Source organism: Bos taurus, chromosome 12 (assembly GCF_002263795.3).
Source record: "Bos taurus isolate L1 Dominette 01449 registration number 42190680 breed Hereford chromosome 12, ARS-UCD2.0, whole genome shotgun sequence".
NCBI classification, from domain to species: Eukaryota; Metazoa; Chordata; class Mammalia; order Artiodactyla; family Bovidae; genus Bos; species Bos taurus.
The window spans coordinates 77,019,424-77,038,216 of NC_037339.1; the positions used below are offsets into that span (position 1 = coordinate 77,019,424).

Below are 18,793 nucleotides of genomic sequence, written 5' to 3' on the forward strand. Positions count from 1 at the left end.
TAAAATCATTCAACAAATAATTGGTATATGCAGTAGAAGAAAATCAAAGAGAAATAGTGTATTTTCCTCATCCTTAGTGTGGTTCTATCATTAGGGAAATAGACCTGTAAAGAACTAACTACACTACAGGACAGAATAGAAGGAGCACTAAGGTGAAGATATAAGCTGAGTGTCTTAGAGCGGAGAAAAAATAAACCAGTTGTGATCTGGGGAGTCCAGGATGGCTTCAAGGGATAGGGAGTGTAGAATGTTAAATGCTCTCTCTGAGGACTCTATTCTGCAGGTGCTGGGGCCACAATACTGCCTCAGGAGAGACTCTGCATGTATCTCTTCCTGATCCTTCTTCTTTGATGCGATGTTGGTGGTTTGAAATAAGCCTTGGAGAAGGTATTTACAGTTAGGGAATTAGCACGTGCTTTTCACTGGGGCTCTTTTCCTTCCCACATCCCAACTGGTTATTAAACTTTTGCGGGCAAACCACTGCCTACTCTTTGACCTGATGATCACAAGCACACAGAGCCATCTGCATACAAAGGAAGAGGATTTCCGCAGCCAGGGAGGAAGAGCCTAGAAGAATCCCTGAGGACAGGCAGTCCTCAGTTTTAGACCTGCGGGCATCGGCTCTTTCACTGTGACAGGGTGACTGTCTTCTCCGGCCTGGCAAAGGCTTTGAGGTTCTTCGTGGTGGAAAACAATGAGGGCTTCCCAGGTGGCACTAGTGGTAAAGAACCCGTCTCCCAGTGCAGGAGACATAGAGACATGGGTTTGATCCCTGGGTCAGGAAGATCCCCTGGAGAAGGAGATGGCAGCCCACTCCAGTGTTCTTGCCTGGAGCATCCCATGGACAGAGGAGCCTTGTGGGCTACAGTCCACAGTGTTGCAAAGAGTCTGACACGACTCTGAGGGACATGCCCTGAGGGATGTCGGGCAGAGAAGGTAGAGGATCAAGTGAAAGTGGACAGAATGTGGTGATTCCTTCTCTCCCCAGCCCTGTTCTCCACTTGGTTCCCAGAGTGCTGGCAGGCAAATAGCTACAGGCACAATAGTAGAATATCCCAGAGAAATCTTACTGCTGTTTAGTTGCTGAATCATGTCCAATTCTTTGCGATCTCATGGACCGCAGCCCGCCAGGCCCCTCTGTCCATGGAATTCTCCAGGCAAGAATACTGGAGTGGGTTGTCGTGCCTCCTCCAGGGGATCTTCTCCACCCAGAAATGGAACCCTGGACACCCAAGTGTCCCTCTTGGCAGGAGGATTCTTTACTGCTGAGCCACTAGGGAAACCCCTGAGTAATCTAACCAACCCTTAAAGGGATTACCCAAAGATTCCCCCCAAACAAAATGACCCCCAGACTACCCTACCCATGAGGCCAGGGGTTGGCCAAGCCGCAGCCCACACATAGAGCACGCATGGCTCAGGGTCAGGACACCTGTCAGCACTTTCTCATACACACTGCCTTAAAATGGAACCCCCAGGAAAGTGTCAACCACAGACGGTTGGAAGAAAACCACTTAGGAGAACACAGATGAGGCTTCTTAAAGCTAGGTGGGCGGGTAACAGCAGGGGCTTCACAGAGGCCCTCAACGAGGTGCTGCACCAGGGGCTTGACCTACAGTAACCACTGGAGTGGAGAGCGTTGACGTTGTTGAGGGCTCACGGCTTTGAAGTTATCCCCCAGAAGGTTAAGAAAGTTTGTTGCTCAGTTGTGTCTGACTCTTTGCAAACTCCTGATTGCTTACCAAAAAACAGGTGTTAGAAAGATATTTGATATATTCAGTAGCCACTTGGTAAAGAAACTCTTTCTAATAACACATTTCTAATAAAAGTAAAAGTAAGCCAATTAAATTTGATTAAAAGGCTGCTTACTGAAAACTAATAAAAAGCATCATTTTACATGATGAAATGCTGAAATCATTTCCCTTAAAATCAAGAATGAAATGAGGTCGACTATAAAATTACTATTATTAAACACTGTTATAAAGGATAAAAAAGGAAAAAAGGAAGTAGTTAGTATAAATATTTTTTGAAAGAGACTTTTTTCCCCCAGGTATTATTATATTCCTAGAAAACCCAGGAGATCCTAGTTTTATTAATAAAAACTTCTAGACTTAAAAAGCGAATTTGGCAAGGTGGCTGAGTACAACAAGAAAAGTATGCCAAATCAGTGACTTGTGTGTAAGCTAGGTTGATACGAAAATAGAAAAAAACCAAACCTTTTCATATTAACCGTAGGATCTTATAAGACTGTAGAGAAAATGAAATGGGGAAGACATAGAACCTTTGGGAAGATAGTTGTAACTGTAAAATCTTGTCAAGGAACAAGAACAGAATCCGAACAGATGGGTAAAAAAATCAGTTATTGTTTGGGAGACTTGGCATTTTTGGGAACTGGTCTTTCTCAGATTAATACACAGATTTTATGTAGTTCCAGTTAGATTCACAAGGTTTACTACATAAATCATATTTAAAGCTTATATGTAATCATAGATTTCTGAGACTAGCCAAGATTATGTGAAAAGTAAAGAGCAAAATTGGCTTCCATATATTAAAACATATTGCAATGCCTCTATAAGAAGTATAATGTAAAGGATAAAGTATTCTTGTTTATGATAGTATCTCTGATACATTGTCTTTCTGGACCTGAATACCCCTCTTTTGACATGGCCAGAGTACCTCAAGAGTGGTCAGGACATTTATTTAATGTTTTAGGATGTCTAAGGGCTTCCCGGGTGGCTCACATAGTAAAGAATCTGCCTGCAGTGCTGGAGACCTGGGTTCGAGCCCTGATTTGGGAACATCCCGTGGAGGAGGGCATGGCAACCACTCCAGTACTTTTGCCTGGAGAATCCCCATGGAGAGGACCCTGGTGGGCTGCTGTCTGTGGGGTTGCAGAGTTGGGCATGACTGAGCGACTAAGCGTGGTACAGGATGTCTAACTGCAGTCTAGATTGGTGATGTACAAGCGGAGGAGGGAATAGAATTATTCAATGTTAGATTGGAAAAGTCCAGATCTATGGGTGGAAGTCACAAAGAAGCAGTCTCACTCAGTATAAGAAGTAACTGGCTAATGATTCAGAAATCCTTGTAAGAAGTCTTCATTCTCCTGTATTGGAGGAGTTCTGTGGGTCATATATAACCATCTGTCCCACACCGCAGGAGAAGAGACACCACACTGCACTGAGGATGGAGTTGACGATCTTCGTAGCCCTTCTCTATTAAAATTACTTGAGATTCTTTAAAAAACTGTAGAAACAGATTGAGTAGCAGAAGTCAAGAAGTTTTTAGCACTCTTATACCAAATTTATTGCATATTTATCACTGGCAAAATTTGAAAATCTGTTCTGCTATCAATAAAAGGGTTAAAGTTGTTATGCATTATATCAGTTTGCCTATGAGATGTGATGGAATTCGATTTTTACTTGGGAACCTCCTTTCTCAATATTGCCTGAGTCAGTGCAGCTGGTAATTTATTAGACCAAGTGAAACACAGGTTACTGCAGGGAAGCTAGCTTGAAAGGCAAATGGAAAAAAAAACCCAGATCTTTTCATATTAACTATAGTATCTTGTAAGACTATAGAGAAAATGTAATAGTGAAGATAGAACCTTTATGAAGACAACTGTAAAATCTTGTCAAGAAACAAAAAATGCAATTTGAACACATGGGGAAAACTCAGTTATTGTTTGGGAGATTCAGCATTTATGAGTGCTGGTCTTTCTCAGATTAGTACGCAGATTTTATATAATTCCAGTTAGATTCACGAGGCTTACTACACAAGTGATTTAAAAGCTTAAGGATACCTTGTTTTGCCTTTTTTCCCACTCTGTTGGTGGTGATATATGACGTGCAGATGTGTCTAGAGAAGAGACTACTTTGTGAACCACTGTAATAAATGTATTTTACATCATGACTTAGGATACACACACTCTGGATAATAGTGTGAGCAAAGTGCTCTCATAAGTTTTATTGCTAGTCTGACCCACAAACTGGTTTCATGAGCTATTACTAAGTGGTTTGTATTACACAGTTTGATAAAGATGAGTCGAAAACAGCTTCTATTCAAATGAGATCAGGAGACATGTAAATTCAGCATCACTCTGGAGCTTGTTATTAATAGAAATAAAGATTACTGGGCCCCACCTCAGGCTAACTACCAATCATGCTCCCCAGGTAGAGCATGGGAATCTGAGCTTTAATCCAGGTGATTCTGATGCACAGTGAGGTTTGAGAAGAAGGTCCTCTTCATACTCCAAAGAGCCTTTGTGGTTATGTATTTGCTATGTTGTAAATTGGGCTTCCCTGGTGGCACTGGTGATAAGGAACCGACCTGCCAATGCAGGAGATGGAAGAGATGTGGGTTTGATCCCTGGGTCGGGAAGATCCCCCTGGAGAAGGAAATGGCAACCACTCCAGTATTCTTGCCTGGAGAATTCCATATTTTAAATTAAAACTTAGGAGCTTTAAAAATAATTATTAATACATTTTCAAAGTAACACTAATAAATCCATTATATGTTGACATCAGAGGAATGATACCATCACACATAGTATGTCTAGGTCAGGGAACCTCCACCATATACTCCTGAGAAAACAAGAGTGGGGAACAAACAGAAATCCTAGCATTATTATGAAAATAGTTTTGACCTTGCAGACCCCCAAAGGGTTCTTGGGGACTCCCTGTCATCCCCAGGCCATACTTTGAGAACTGCTCTTGTAGATGGTATGTTTTTGAGAAGACCAAGCCAAATTTCTGTAATCCTCATGTAGGGTAGTTTGATAGAATCAAAGTAGAATGTTTCCATCACTGCTGAAGGGTTGGGTATGATTAGGAACTTTTCAAAGCCTGTAGGAATGTGGTTTATTAAGCCATTGAGGGTTCTGATAGATCTCACATTATGGAGCTTCTAAGTTTGTCTCAAAGAGGAATGGATTATCAGGTCTTTATACTCTAATTGTGAATAGTTTTAGTCTCATTTATATTTTGAATACTTTCTTAAGACCTAATGTTGAAATTGCTTCATTTCTTTCTGATAAATTTAAATAACTACCTGATCGTTTTTTTCCTGTTTTGAATTGTACAAATGGCATCTTAGTGCAGATGACCCAGCACTCAGATTGGCTGTGCTGCAGCATCTGTGAAGTCTATCATCTTTGTATAGCACCGTGGTAAATAAATAGTGTTAGACATTGTGGTGAGGTTACAGAGCTCACGGGGGTGTGTTAGCCCCGGCAGACCCTGGAGCAGCCGATCCTGCCTTGACTCTCACACGTCTTGAGGAATTTCTGCGCATAGAGCAGATTCCCCCATGAACCACACTCAGCCAGACCGGGGCATCTTCCCCCGGTTGTCAGGTGAGGCCTCTGCCCCCAGGTCCAGCTGTATGATGGTAAGAAGAGTGAATTCAAGAGGGAGAGAGAAATTGGTTGGTTGGTTGGTTGGTTGGTTAATTGGGATTCAAACCCTGACTGGGATTTTAGAGTCAAGACAGTCACGTACTTCTTTTCTTTTCATTCCTCACATTAGAAAACATGGCCCGGTCACTGTCCTTGACCGACAACACGCCTTTTCCTCACTTTATCTTCTCTCTCCTTAGAAGTAAAATTGGGGTAGAGATTGATAAAGGGAAGCAGCTGTGAGGAGCCCTAAGGTTTTCCTAGAGATCTATGTTGATAGTTTTTTTTTTTTTTGGTAATTGTTTTGTTCTGTGCATCTGTTTAACATCTTCTTTCCCAAATTAGACTATAAGCTTGTGGTGAGCAGGGGTTGTTGTTGTATTTAAATAATCTTGCTCCCTCCTTTCCCCTGGCACCACCTAGTCCCTGGTACCATACTAGCTCCATAATAGATGTTTGATAAAACGCTTGTTTGAATGACTAATAGTTCTGTAATATAGAAGGAAAGATGTTAACATTATGTACGTGATTGATTTCCCTCAGGACACCCGTTAACAGAGACTGAGAGAAACCAGTTCCTGGCAGTAGCGTCATCCTTGTTTGTGGCATCCCAATTAAGAGCACAGCATTTTCAAGACCATGAAAGTTCAAGGTATGTGAAACCATTTAAAACAGAATAAATGAGCAGAGAAACTTGGGCAACATTGAGGAAGGCACTCTGAAATCTTATAGGAAATCCGTTCAAATAGTTTGTATTTATTACTTCTGTTTTCTTACTCTGTTAATTTTGAAAAATGTATTGAGAAGGGGGATAGTACTAAAACATAGGAAATAATCTGAACAGTTAAAAGTATGTGTATAAGAAACAAGAAAGAATTAACAGCAGATTGAGTTAGTTATTTGTGAACCCTAAGTGTACCTTTTTGCTTCCTAATAATCTAATAAGCAAAAGGGAAAACCTGCTTTATACCAGGGCAAATAAAACAAAATCATTGTGCCATTCATGCTTCTGAGTGACAGGATTATTTACTATGAATGTCTGTGTACCTCCTAGAGTAATCCTGCATTATTAGCAAGTACTATCCATTACTTGTTGGAGTGAAATGGGTAGTAAAATTGTGTTATATCAGCTCCTTTTCTTTTTGCTTTTCCTCAAGAGGAAGGGGCTTCCCTGGTAGCTCAGTTGGTAAAGAAGCCGCCTCTGATGCAGGAGACCCTGGTTCAATTCTTGGGTCAGGAAGATGTGCTGGAGAAGGGATAGGATACCCACTCCAGTACTCTTGGGCTTCCCTTGTGGATCAGCTGGTAAAGAATCCACCTGTAATGCGGGAGACCTGGGTTTGATCCCTAGGTTGGGAAGATCCCCTGGAGAAGGGAGAGGCTACCAAATCCAGTATTCTGGCCTGGAGAATTCCATGAAATGTATATAGTCCATGGGATCGCAAAGAGTTGGACACGACTGAGCAGCTTCACTTTCATTTTCAAGAAGAAGGATAATGATTAAAATAAAAGAAAAAAGATGACAGGTGACCGAGCAGGTCTGAAGGGCACAGATCAGAAATTAAGGTTACCCCTGAAGAATTAGGTAGAAGGAAAACAAAATTGGGCTTACGGTGTATATTTATGGCTAATGTTGTTTTAGTGAGAAAACGTTTTTTTTTGTTATTTTTTTATTCAAGTTTAGTCGATTTACAATGTTGTGATAATTTCTGTGGTACAACAGAGTGATTTAGTTATACATATTACACACATATACATATGTATCATTCTTTTTAACTGTTCTTTTCCATTATAGAATATTGAATATATTTCCATGTGCTATACAGTAGGACCTTGTTGTTTATCCATCCTGTGTATAAAAGCTGACACCTGCTAACCTACCCCCAGCCTCCCACTCCTTCCCTCCCTCAGTCCCTTCCCCCCTTGGCAACCACAAGTCTGTACTCTGTGTTTGAGTCTGTTTCTGTCTCATTAGATAGGTTCATATATAAGTGATATTATATGGTATTTGTGTTTCTCATTCTGATTTATTTAGGATAATCTCTAGTTGCATTTATGTTGCTGCAGATGGCATTATTTCATTCTTTTTTATGGCTGAGTAATAGTCCAGTGTGTGTGTGTGTCTGTGTGTGCACGCGTGTGTCTGTGTGTGTGTGCGTGTATCTGTGTGTGTGTGTGTGTGTGTGTCTGTGTGTGTGTGTGTATGCACCACATCTTGATCCATTCATCTGTCCATGGACATTTAGGTTGCTTCCACATGCTGTTGATTGTGAACAGTGTTACTGTGAACTCAGGGGTGCATGTATCTTTTTGAATTATAGTTTTGTCTGGATATATGCCAGGAGTGGGATTGCTGGATCACATGGTAGTTCTATTTTTAGTTCTTTCTGGAACTTCCATACTGTTTTCCATGTAGCTGTACCAACTTACACATTCCCAACAAGAATGTGGAAGGGTTATGTTTTCATCACTTCCTTTTCAGCATTTGTCATTTATAGATTTTTTTTAATGATGGCCATTCTGACCTGAGTGAGGTGTGGTACCTGATTGTAGTTGATTTGCATTGATTTGCATTTTTCTAATATCAAGTGGAGAGTGGGTAAATAAATGTGGTACGTCTTTATGATGGAATACTACTTAGCAATAAAAAGAAATGCGGTATTGATACATGAATCTACATGCATAACCCTAAAAAGAAAATTATGCTAAGAGAAAGAAACCAGTTAAAGAAGACTATACAATGTATAATTTCCTTTATTGGAAATTTATAGAAAGAACAGAAGTATAAAAGACAGAATAAAGGTCAGGTGATTGCCTGGGTGCAGGTGTTAACATCAGAGAATTACACCCTTATACAGTCTAGGTCCGAAACTATAAACCAATAATTATTTTAAATGCGTTAGTCTCTTAAATTATATAGAAAACAAAGCATGGAATTGCAAAACAAAGATAAAATGATAGTAGCTTTCACTCTAGTAATTTTTCTTTCCACTCTAGTAATTTTTAAATGATATTGTTTAGTCGATTCTTCGTGTTTGACTCTCTGTGACCCATTGGACTGCAACATGCCAGGCTTCCCTGTCTTTCACATCTCACAGAGCTTGCTCAAACTCAAGTCTATTTACTGAGTCGGTGATGCCATCCAACCATCTTGTCCTCTGTCGTCCCCTTCTCCTTCTGCCTTCTATCTTTCCCATCATCAGGGTCTTTTCTGAGTTGGCTTATTGGAAAAGTTAAAATGATACTAGCTTTCACTCTAGTGATTTTTAAATGTATTAGGCCCTTAAATCATGTAGAGAACAAAAAAGTGAAGTTACAAGCATTGTTGCAATAATACTAGCTCTTAGGATTGTCCATATATTTCCCTTTACTGAGATGTTTATCTCTTCACGTGGCTTCTTGGTACCGTCTAGTGTCTCCATTCCACTCTGCTGGACTTCTGTTAGCATTTTTTTTGCAGGGCCAAAAAATGACTCCCTCAGCTTTTGTTTTATCTGGGAAGATATGAACTGCTCCCTCACCTTTGAAGAATATTTTTCCTGCATGTAGAATTCTGGTTGACAGATTTTTTTTTTTTCTTTTAGCACTTTGAATATATCAGCCCAATCTCTTTGGCCTCCAGAGCTTCTGATGAGAAATCTGCTGATAATCTTATTTTCACTTGAAGATTCGTCCCTCTCTTTCAAGATTTTGTTGTCAGCGCTTGAAAGTTTGACTTGGGTCTTTGAGTTCATCTTTGGAGTTTGTTGAGCTTTTTGAATGTGTATGTTCATGTCTGTCATCAAGGTTGGGGTGTTTTCGGTCACTGTTTTTCAGATATTCTCTTTGCCCCTTTCTCTCCTTCCGGGACTCTCACGATGTGTATGTTGGTCTACTTGGTGGTGTCTGCACAGGACCCGTAGGTTCTGTTCACTTTTCTTAAACCATCTTTTTTCTTTCTATTCTTCAGACTTGATAATTCTATTGTCCTATCTTCATATTGACTGGTTTTTTTCCTTTTGACTGCTCAGATCCACCTTTGAATTACCCGAGTGAGTTTTTCATTTCAATTATTGTAATTTTCAGCTCCAGAATTTCTTTTTCATTTCTTTTTAGGTTTTCTGTCTTTTTATTGATATTTTTATTTTGCTTACACATTGTTTTCTTGACTTTTTCCTCCTTTAGTTCGTTTAGCATCTTTAAGACAGTTGTTTTAAAGTCTTTTTCTATTATATCTGCCATTAGGTCTTTTTTAGGGATAAATCTGTTGATCTTTTTTTCCGCTTTGAGTTGGCCATACTTGCCTGTTTATTTGTATGACTTCCGATTTTTGGGTTGAGCATTGAACATTTTAATCTAATTTAATAATGTGATGACTTTGAAAATCAGATTCTTCTTCTTCCCCAAGGTTTAGTGGTTTTCATTATTGTCTTTGTCATTTTGCTGTTTTGATGGTTGCAGACTGTCTCTGTGCCAAGGATCAGGCCGAGATGTAAACTTAAGTTCTTCTGAGGTCCTTTCTTAGACTTTCCCTGGGCATGTGCAGTCACTTGCCAGTTTTCCTTGTATATGCAGTTGTTTTAGAACATTTTAGCCTTTAAGGCCTAGCTCTTGAAAAGGGGAAAAAAGAAAAAAATGAAGGGGGGTGGTGGTTAGGGATACACTGTACCTTTAAATCTCCTGGAAGTCATTCCAGCCAGAGGAGGAGGAGTTTGCAGCAATGCTGGAGGTACAGTAACAATGGCTGCCCGCTTCTCTGTCTGCTCCTCTGTGGTCAGAAGCAGCAGTTACCAGTTCAGAGCTCAGATCCTCAATATTTCAAGGACAGGGTCCGTTTTTGCCCACCCGGGCTTCCATAAGCTGTGTGCAAGCTACTCCAGTGAACACACCCACAGTTGCATGCCAGGCAGCTTGAGGGTAGGAGGATGGGGAGCTGCTGCTGTACTAAAGCTGAAGTTGACCAGAAGTTATCACGATTTACCACCTGAGCCGCCTTCTGAAAGTTACAAAGTGGGAAACTCTCAGTTCTGTTAGACAGATTCTGCCAGTGTGATTGTTGTCTAGGTGGGGAGACAGACTCTTGGTGCTTTCTACCTGTTCTGTCATCTTCCTAGACTCCTCCTCCTGTTATATTGCTATTGAATTCACTACCCTTTGGACTTCCCTGGTGGCTCAGATGGTAAAGAATCTGCCTGTAATGCAAGAGATCCAGGTTCGATCCCTGGGTCAGAAAGATCCCCTGGAGGAGGGCATGGCAAACCACTCCAGTATTCTTGGCTGGAGAATCCCATGGACAAAAGAGCCTGGTGCAGTACAGTCCATAGGGTCTCAAAGAGTTAGACATGACTGAGTGAGTAACTCTCCCTTTAGAAGTTGGAAAAAAAATTATGTTTATGAAATATGTAAGCCAAAATTTTGGTTATGTCGATAATTGTGGACATACTATCGAAATAACATTATTTTTGCTGAGTTTCTATTGCACTTACCATTTATTAAACAGACCCATTTATTGTAAAGTTGCTACCACCCTAGCAGCAAAGACCTATAACATTTATACCAGTCTTTTAGACAAAGCATAATCTTGTTTAGGCAAAGTGAATTGAAACTGTGTTGGCTTATTTGCTGAAGAGATCCCTGACACCAGAGTTGATGTAAGCTGGTTGCCTCTTCCCATTTTGGCTTCACAGTCGTGTTTTCACTATGTTTTCACTTCACATTCACTATGGCCTGGGGAATGGAGACCGGAGCTGGCCTCCAGGTGTGGCTGTGTGTGGCTCTGTCACGGAACTGTTTTGCCTCCAAACCCAGTAGCCTGCAGCACTTCCTTTGTTCTGCTTGTTTTGGCTGCTGATCTTATTTTCCTAGTTTCTCCATGGATGGTATTCTTTCATCATTTATGACCTGGAAAAAAATTTAATAATATGTGCCCCTACTATTTGGATAGTAAAAAGATATTGCATTTTAGCAAGAGAGTAAAGTTAATGTCAGAGACATATAACAGTTTTGCTTTGTCTAATAAGGCAAATTAAGCTTTTGCATAAATACTTACTGTCTTAATATGGAATTATTTTGCTTTGTAATCCTTCTTTTCCTAAACACTTTTCTTGACAGAAGTGAATCATTAAAAGTTGGGTTGAACAATCGCTTCATGTTATTCGAAGATGAAATGATCTTGTTGGCATTGTGGTTTAGTATAGTACTTGGTTTCACTATCTGCTAATGATTGGAGGAGAAACTAGTACAGAAAATAGTTTCCTTCAGGAGTCTTTCATTTAGTTTGGTCAGAAGGCCTGTTTTCCCTGTCATCAGTCGCTCAGTCGCGTCCGACTCTTTGTGATCCCAGTGCACGGCAGCACCCCGGGCTTTCCTGTCCTTCACGGTCTCCCAGAGTTTGCTCAAACTCATGTCCATTGAGTCGGTGAGATTCAGATGTTGTCCACAGGGCAGAATTCCGCTTTCTGCACTTTGACACACCTCTCACTTTACACTGGTTCAGGTCCAGCTCCACTTTTTACGTGATTTCAAAAGGAGCAGTCATAGAACCTCCTGAATCACTGGGATGCTTTTGGATTTAAGTAACAAAGCCTGATTCAAACAGACACATCTCACGTTGAGCAGGAGGCTCTGAGAGTGGAAAGGACAAGGCTCAGCATGCACATCTGCTGGCGCTGCTTCTTTGTAGTTCCTTAGCCCTGCTTCTGATAGATAGAGTGCCTGATGAACTATGGAATGAGGTTCGTGACATTGTACAGGAGACAGGGATCAAGACCATTCCCATAGAAAAGAAATGCAAAAAGGCAAAATGGCTGTCTGGGCCCTACAAATAGCTGTGAAAAGAAGAGAAGCGAAAAGCAAAGGAGAAAAGGAAAGATAGAAACATCTGAATGCAGAGTTCCAAAGAATAGCAAGAAGAGATAAGAAAGCCTTCTTCAGTGATCAATGCAAAGAAATAGATGAAAACAACAGAATGGGAAAGACTAGGGATCTCTTCAAGAAAATCAGAGATACCAAAGGAACATTTCATACAAAGATGAGCTCGATAAAGGACAGAAATGGTATGGACCTAACAGAAGCAGAAGATATTAAGAAGAGGTGGCAAGAATACACAGAAGAACTGTACAAAAAAGATCTTCATGATCCAGATAATCACAATGGTGTGATCACTGACCTAGAGCCAGACATCCTGGAATGTGAAGTCAAGTGGGCCTTAGAAAGCATCACTACGAACAAAGCTAGTGGAGGTGATGGAATTCCAGTTGAACTATTCCAAATCCTGAAAGATGATGCTGTGAAAGTGCTTCACTCAATATGCCAGCAAATTTGGAAAACTCAGCAGTGGCCACAGGACTGGAAAAGGTCAGTTTTCATTCCAATCCCAAAGAAAGGCAATGCCAAAGAATGCTCAAACTACCGCACAATTGCACTCATCTCACATGCTAGTAAAGTAATGCTCAAAATTCTCCAAGCCAGGCTTCAGCAATATGTGAACTGTGAACTTCCTTATGTTCAAGCTGGTTTTAGAAAAGGCAGAGGAACCAGAGATCAAATTGCCAACATCCGCTGGATCATCGAAAAAGCAAGAGAGTTCTAGAAAAACATTTATTTCTGCTTTATTGACTATGCCAAAGCCTTTGACTGTGTGGATCACAAGAAACTGTGGAAAATTCTGAAAGAGATGGGAATACCAGACCACCTGATCTGCCTCTTGAGAAATTTTTATGCAGGTCAGGAAGCAACAGTTAGAACTGGACATGGAACAACAGACTGGTTCCAAATAGGAAAAGGAGTACATCAAGGCTGTATATTGTCACCCTGTTTATTTAACTTATATGCAGAGTACATCATGAGAAACGCTGGACTGGAAGAAGCACAAGCTGGAATCAAGATTGCCGGGAGAAATATCAATAACCTCAGATATGCAGATGACACCACCCTTATGGCAGAAAGTGAAGAGGAACTCAAAAGCCTCTTGATGAAAGTGAAAGTGGAGAGTGAAAAAGTTGGCTTAAAGCTCAACATTCAGAAAACGAAGATCATGACATCAGGTCCCACCACTTCATGGGAAATAGATGGGGAAACAGTGGAAACAGTGTCAGACTTTATTTTTCTGGGCTCCAAAATCACTGCAGATGGTGACTGCAGCCATGAAATTAAAAGATGCTTACTCCTTGGAAGGAAAGTTATGACCAACCTAGACAGCATATTCAAAAGCAGAGACATTACTTTGCCAACAAAGGTCCGTCTAGTCAAGGCTGTGGTTTTTCCTGTGGTCATGTATGGATGTGAGAATTGAACTGTGAAGAAGGCTGAGCGCCAAAGAATTGATGCTTTTGAACTGTGGTGTTGGAGAAGACTCTTGAGAGTCCCTTGGACTGCGAGGAGATCCAACCAGTCCATTCTGAAGGAGATCAGCCCTGGGATTTCTTTGGAAGGAATGATGCTAAAGCTGAAACTCCAGTAGTTTGACCACCTCATGCAAAGAGTTGACTCATTGGAAAAGACTCTGATGCTGGGAGGGATTGGGGGCAGGAGGAGAAGGGGACGACAGAGGATGAGATGGCTGGATGGCATCACTGACTCGATGGACGTGAGTCTGAGTGAACTCTGGGAGTTGGTGATAGACAGGGAGGCCTAGCGTGCTGCGATTCATGGGGTCGCAAAGAGTCGGACACAACTGAGCGACTGAACTGAACCGAACTGAATCAGCTAAAGTAGCCACTTTACATTTCCTAATAATAACTCCCTGCCTGCCTTTGTATGGGTTGTATGATTTGTTTTTCTTGTCATGTTCTCCTGGCTAGCACTGCCAGTATAGTTTCAAGTATAAGAGCGCAGGCTTTTGTGCCAGAGAGTTGGATTTCTCCCTGGTTTTGCTATCTCCAGCTGCTATTCTAGGATAAATTATTTTGCCTCCCCTGGACTTTATAATGTCCCTATATTTATATTACCCTATAATGTGAGGGTAATAGTGGTGCTTAAAGTGTTTGTCAATGTCAAGTGAGATATAAACTACTTAACATGATGACCATTAACTTTTATCTATCCCTCCCGAATTTCTTTTTTTTTAATCTCTAATGACGCAAATTGTATTTCAAGGGTAGTAGAAATGATATATACTTGTTTTATTCCCGAATAACTCAACTACCTTGAGTTTTTCAACATCAACAGGTATGTTAGCTATTGGTTTGAAATTTTTTTTGTTAAAGATGTACCCTTCCATTCCTTATTGAATAATAAAATCAGATACGGATATTAAATACAACCATATGTCTTTGAAAATTACCTATTGATCATTATGAGAATTGAGTTTGAAAATTTAGAGAATTTAGCAGGGAACAAAATGATTAAAAAAAAAAAAAATCCTGCCTCCAATGAGCTTACATTTAAGTAGAAGTTAGGCAGACAAAACAGATGTGGGGCATCAAATGATGATAAATATTTTGGTGAAAAGCAAAACAGGGTGGAGGGGCTGTAGAACATCCTGGGGGTGGATGGTGGGCTAGTTGCAGTTTTAATTTGGTTGCAGAGAAGTAGATGGCAGGATGGATTAGCAGGATGGGAAGATTAACATTAGAGCAAAGGCCTGAAGGCAGAAAGGAGTGAGTCATGTGATTATCCGGAGGAAAGATCCTCTGATGAGAGGAGACAGCAAATGTAAAGCACCCAAAGTCAAGTATGCCTGGCCTGTTTGAGAAACAGCAAGAAGGCAGATACTCTTGCTTGAGAGGAGGAAGCAAACCATAGAGTAATAGAGAAGGAGTCTTGTTAGGTAGTCTCAGGACTTAGACGTTTAACCTTTGAGCAATGGGGAGACCTTGCAGGGTTTTGACAAAGCAGAGTTTGATGTGACATATGCCACAAGATCATTGGGCGCACACTATCGTAAACGCCTCAAGAGGGATAAGAGTGGGAGCTGGGAGATAAGCTGGGAGCAGAAGTCCCAGGCCTACCCTGGGACAATCCACATTGACGAGTCAGGAAGATCAGATGGATCCAGCGAAGGAGACTGAAAAGGAAGAGCAGGGGACATGGGTGGGAAAGTAGGCAGGCGTGGCGTTCAGAGAACCAACGGAAGGTCGGAGTGTTCAACTGAATTACATCACTTGTGAGAATGACTGTCGACCGTTGAGTTTCACAATGTGGAGGTCATAGGAGACCTTGACAGGTAGTTTTCAGGAATGTTGAGTGGGAAGTAGTAGTTAAAGTTAAACTGATGAGGGTTCAAGAAAACAGAGACATCACTTTGCCAACCAAGGTCCGCATAGTCAAAGCTGTGGTTTTTCCAGTAGTCATGTATGGTTGTGAGAGTGGGACCATAAAGAAAGCTGAGCTTCAAAGAATTGATGCTTTTGAACTGTGGTGTTGGAGAAGCCTCTTGAGAGTCCCTTGGATTGCAAGGAGATCAAACCAGTCCTTCCTAAAGGAGATCAGTCCTGGGTGTTCATTGGAAGGACTGATGCAGAAACTGAATCTCTGACACTTTGGCCACTTGATGGGAAGAACTGATTCATTGGAGAAGACCCTGATGCTGGGAAAGGTTGACGGCAAGAGAAGACAGGGGCAACGGAGGATGAGATGGTTGGATGGCATCACTGACTGAATCAACATGAATTTGAGCAAACTGAGGGAGAGTGAAGGACAGGGCAGCTTGGTGTGCTGCAGTTCAGGGTATGAAGAACAGGGAAGCTTGGTGTGCTGGATTCGCAAAGAGCTGGACACGACTTAGCAACTGAACAAGAACAACGAGAAAAAACGGAAAAAGAGAAATTGGAGCCTGCAAGTACCAGCAGCTCTCAGGGTTTCTATATTTACATACATATGGTTAATGTCTTGTTTTGATTTTTTAGAAAATGTACCACTCTGCTTTTAAAGAGTATTTTTTATTTTTATATACCATTATGTTGTCTACATATCTCAGTAGTAGTTTTTGAAAAAGTGGTTTTTAAGGACTGTACCAAATTACTACTTTAAAAAAGTTAACATTTGATAGAAAACCTTGCTCAGATAGGATTGGTAAGTCTGGGAGTTAATTAGGTTGTGTGGGATTGGTGGTCCCTGGCAGTACAGAGTGCGATGGTGCAGCCTACATCTGGTCAACCCTGTAGACATGTATGCAGAGTTTCATGTAGCTTGCTTATTCTCTTCATTCATTCAGGCTAGGAAAATTGTACCATCTTTGGTTCTTTGGGCTCCTTCATCTGGCACTGAAATGTCACAGCTCTTGGTATGGTGGGACCAGCACTGGGTCAGATGTTGGGAGTCAGAAGTGTGGTCTCAGCACCACTATTGAGTATCAAGGTGGTACAACTCTTTGTGTAAAATGTTTCAACTTTTGACTTCAGTTTCCTCCTCTGAGAGATGGTGGTGGTGGATTGGATGAGTCCTCCTGAAATCTTTTTCAGTTCTGATCCTAACCGAATCTGGGGCAGATCCTCTTCTTTATGGTTTCTACTTAAACTCTCTATTTTCTCTCTTGATATTTGAGCAGAAGTTAAAGATGTGGCAAAAGGAACACTTTCACTTTGGCCTGTGATAATACTGATGAAAAGACTGCAATCAGAGCAGTTTTTAAAAATGTAGTGTTCACTTTTGTAGAGGATTACTTTGGGTGTATGGAGTCAGTGTATAACCACCACTTTGAGCTCCTACTTAGCAGAACATATGTATCAGGTATCTTGACTGGCTGTACAGCCTGCCATCAGTTTAACTCTTTTAGTCACAGTAGCATAATGGGAAAGTACTTTCACTTGAATTGCAGTCATTGTGTCTACATTTGTACAGTATTTTCTTTCCTCATCCGGTTTCCTGATAAAATGGAGAATCAATTTTTTAGTGATTTTTTTTTTACCTGACAGATGCAATTATCTGCTTTTTTCTTGCTATTAAATAAGACTGTGCTTGCCTCATTTTAGATTTGTAATTCATTCACTCATTAAGTTTTCAATTAGATAATAAAAGTTTAAGGTTTTGAAATGCCATAATCAATGAAGTAAAACTGGGGAAGGAAACAGAAAAAAGTAGCCATTTGTAAATAATTCCCGAGGAAGAGCAATATTGTTGGCCACTGCATATTGACTCTTTGAATTATTTCTGAATTTAAAAGGATATATCGAATTATTAAAATTTACACCATCTGTGACAACAAATTAAAACTTATATCATACTTCTTTCATTTATGTTCTCAGATAGGCCATTTCATTATGACAAGGGAGTTGATAGTCTGATAACTATATAATTAAAAATAGTACTTTGGGTATACACTCACAAGCATACCCAGCTATATTGTGCCTTTGGAAATAGCTCTTTAATTAAGCGAAAGCACCAAGAGGAAAGAAAATGTTAATTCAGTCTTCATCCTTTAAGCTTGCCTTACTTTTTGACATCTCTATATGTCGTATTTATAGGCTTTTTGTTAAATATTACATTTTGAAATATTTTTCTTTTTTTGTTTTTCGTTGTACTACAAGAGCTGAATGGAAGACAGAATAGCCTCATTATTGCAGGAGAATGTCTCTGTTCCCTGCAATGATTCCAAAAGCTCTTGCACACTTCATCAGTATTATTGTGATTCTTTGGCTGCAGGAATATTTGGCAGCTGTTGCACCCCACTGGCAAATCCTATTCATTCTTCTCTCCCATTCACCCATTGCCATTGGAGAATTGATTTCTCTCTCCTCTACTCTGACCTTTCCCAATTCATTTTGGATTGTTCAATGTGAAACATTTTAATTTCATATCATACAGCTATTCAGCTCACAATCCCTTTTTTAACCTGTCACCAGGGTAACAGCGTAGCATGCTTTCTTTTGGCAATCAAGTTTTTATTTCATATGCTTAATGTTGCATTAAATGTTTGCATTTTGTTTAACCCCCCTTAAATACTTTGAACTCAGGATATGTTTTATAGGATAGTAAAATCCTTGATTTTGGAACTGAAACTAAATCAACACTACCACTACATTCATAATAAAATTTAAAATGATTAATTTACATAGTTCAAAAATTATTATTAAAAACCCAAGTGAGCCAATCTGTGTAAGGCAATTTTCTGTAGGTGATGGAAGAATATTTGTATGTAATTGTTCAGCCTTGTTTCAGAAAAAGATTTAAAGGTGGTTTAGAGAGGTTCATTAGTTAAGTAAGAATTTAAAAGTAATGAAATTGGTGCAAATTGGAAAAATAAGCTTTTTGAAGACATTTCATGATTTTTCAGTAAAAAAATTCTCTCTGTGTATTATAGTTAGTGGACATTGAAAATGCATTGTTTATTTAGATCTTGATTCTTTGGTTTGAATAGGTTTGAATTTCTACTTATAGAGATAGCTTTTCATCTTTATCCCAATAATAGTTTCAGTAAAATTTATTCTGTGAATAAGTTTTATGAAATTTGATATATTCTAAGAAATATAAAGAAATGTATAA

The 18,793-nt window shown here is 40.1% G+C and overlaps 1 protein-coding gene across 5 annotated transcripts in view; it reads left to right on the forward strand.

Moving 5' to 3' along the window:
- PCCA (propionyl-CoA carboxylase subunit alpha) overlaps nucleotides 1-18,793 on the forward strand; it is a 420,685-nt gene that overhangs the window by 265,135 nt on the left and 136,757 nt on the right. For all 5 annotated transcript variants that reach the window (XM_059892112.1, NM_001083509.1, XM_024999954.2 and 2 more), the window contains one exon: nucleotides 5,936-6,044. In XM_059892112.1, coding sequence (XP_059748095.1) covers nucleotides 5,936-6,044 — 109 coding nt within the window. The remainder of the gene's footprint in view (nucleotides 1-5,935; nucleotides 6,045-18,793) is intronic.